The 1851-nt window shown below is 34.3% G+C and overlaps 1 protein-coding gene across 1 annotated transcript in view; it reads left to right on the top strand.

Moving 5' to 3' along the window:
• Positions 1-1851, top strand: part of COG6 (component of oligomeric golgi complex 6) — a 105447-nt gene that overhangs the window by 88372 nt on the left and 15224 nt on the right. The window contains exon 14 of the mRNA XM_012643818.1: positions 1728-1807. Within this exon, the coding sequence (XP_012499272.1) occupies positions 1728-1807 (80 nt within the window). The remainder of the gene's footprint in view (positions 1-1727; positions 1808-1851) is intronic.

Below are 1851 nucleotides of genomic sequence, written 5' to 3'. Positions count from 1 at the left end.
AAAAAGTAATAAATATAAATGAAAATGAATGAATTGTAGATTGATTTAAAAAAGACATAGTTTCTGAGGAAGTTATATATACACTCACCATACTATCCAGTAATTCCACTTCAGGATATTTACCCCCCAAATATGAAGATTTATGTTCACACACGTAGATCGGTAACATTAGTTTAATACTTGATAAATGTGTTTTTCTTCCCTCTGTTTCCCCTTCTCTTCTGACACATACTCAGCCCGTAACTCACAAAATAGTTTTAAACCCCATTAAAAATCCTTAATGTTCCTGGTCTCAATTTTAAGAACAATTAAGTTGAATATATGATGTCTTTTGAAACCAAATTTTTGTTGCGTTTTGTATGCAGTCCATGGTTTTATATACAACTTCTATTGCCGCCACTTGGAGTTTTCTAAGACACTTCAATCCATCATATTCAAAACTAACCCCGCCTGCCCCACCCCAATCCTGGGTCCTCTTTCAAGTCTTCTTAACTCAGAAAGCACAAAGAACATTTATTCATTTATCATTTCAACAATTATTAACCAAGTCTCTGCTATTTTCTAAGCATCATACTAAGAATTGGGATGAAAATAGATATAATCTAGTAAGGGATACAGCTATTACTCAACTAAATAAGTGGATTAAACATGCAGTTATATATTATGATGATACTGTGAATTAATTTTATAGCTCCAAAATCTGGGAGTCAGCCCCTTCATTTAACCAGTAACCAAGTCCTGATGGTTTTACACTGACTTCCTCAAATATCTCCACTTCTTTTACCTTAACTGCCCTGTAGTCTAAAAATACTGCAGTAACTACCTAATTGCTGTCCTTGCGTCTACTATTGCAATCTTCCAGTCTATTCTCCTTGCTATAGCCAGATTTAGCTTCTTAAAAGTTAAGTCAGATTACTCCCCTACTTAATTTCAATGGTTTACTAATGCTTTTGTAAGAATTAAAATCCTTAAAAAAGCGTACAAGTCCTACATGATCTCTTCTTATCTAGCTGTTTTCCTTCCCACCTCAAATCTTCATCTATGCTGTCTTCTCTCAAGAAACTTCCCTCCACCACCTGCCCACTTCCTCAATGTTTGTTCATCTTTCAGATCTCACTTCAAATGTCCTTTCCTCAGAGATGTCTTTGCCAAACCCACAGACTAGGTCCTCAATTTACGCTTTATAGTATCTTAGTTTTCTTCCTTCATAGCATTTAACACTGTTTATAATTGCATATTTATATACCTTATTATCTGTTTAATACCTCTCTTGCTAGACCATAAGCTCCATGAGGCTAGGGACTGTCCTCTTTTGCTTGTTATTATATTTTCATTCCGTAAGATAGTACCTTTCTAATGGTAGCTATTCAAGAAATATTAGTTGAACTAATGAATGGATTAATGAACAGATATATTAATAGTAGATGCAAGGATAAGGTGGACTTAAAATATGATGACTTTCCTTCTTGGTGAGGGAGACTGAAATGAATGATGTGGATTTGGCATTTTACAAGTAGGTATTCCTAACACTAACTGTATTAAAAAGTTGGTAGTTTTAAAGAGTTTTAGTCAGAATGTTTAAGAAACACTTGTTTGAACACAACGATCTAGTTATTTGAAATGTGGGATTTTTTTCTTAGGATTTATTCCTTAAAAGAGGTGGTTATATTTGAGATGTTTGCTAGCAAATGCATGCCCTTTATGTTTTGTATTTCTCTTTCATTTAGGTTCAGTTTGATCGTTACCTGTCAGCCCCAGACAACCTGTTAATGCCACAGCTGAACTTTCTGCTAAGTACCACAGTGAAGTAAGTATTTTTGGTCTCAAATAGTTGGTAAAGATTCACATGTT

The sequence above is a fragment of the Propithecus coquereli genome, unplaced genomic scaffold, assembly GCF_000956105.1.
Source record: "Propithecus coquereli isolate 6110/MARCELLA unplaced genomic scaffold, Pcoq_1.0 Scaffold201, whole genome shotgun sequence".
NCBI lineage: Eukaryota > Metazoa > Chordata > Mammalia > Primates > Indriidae > Propithecus > Propithecus coquereli.
The sequence above is the reverse complement of the archived record's forward strand: the minus strand, read 5'-3'. Positions and strand labels throughout refer to the sequence as shown.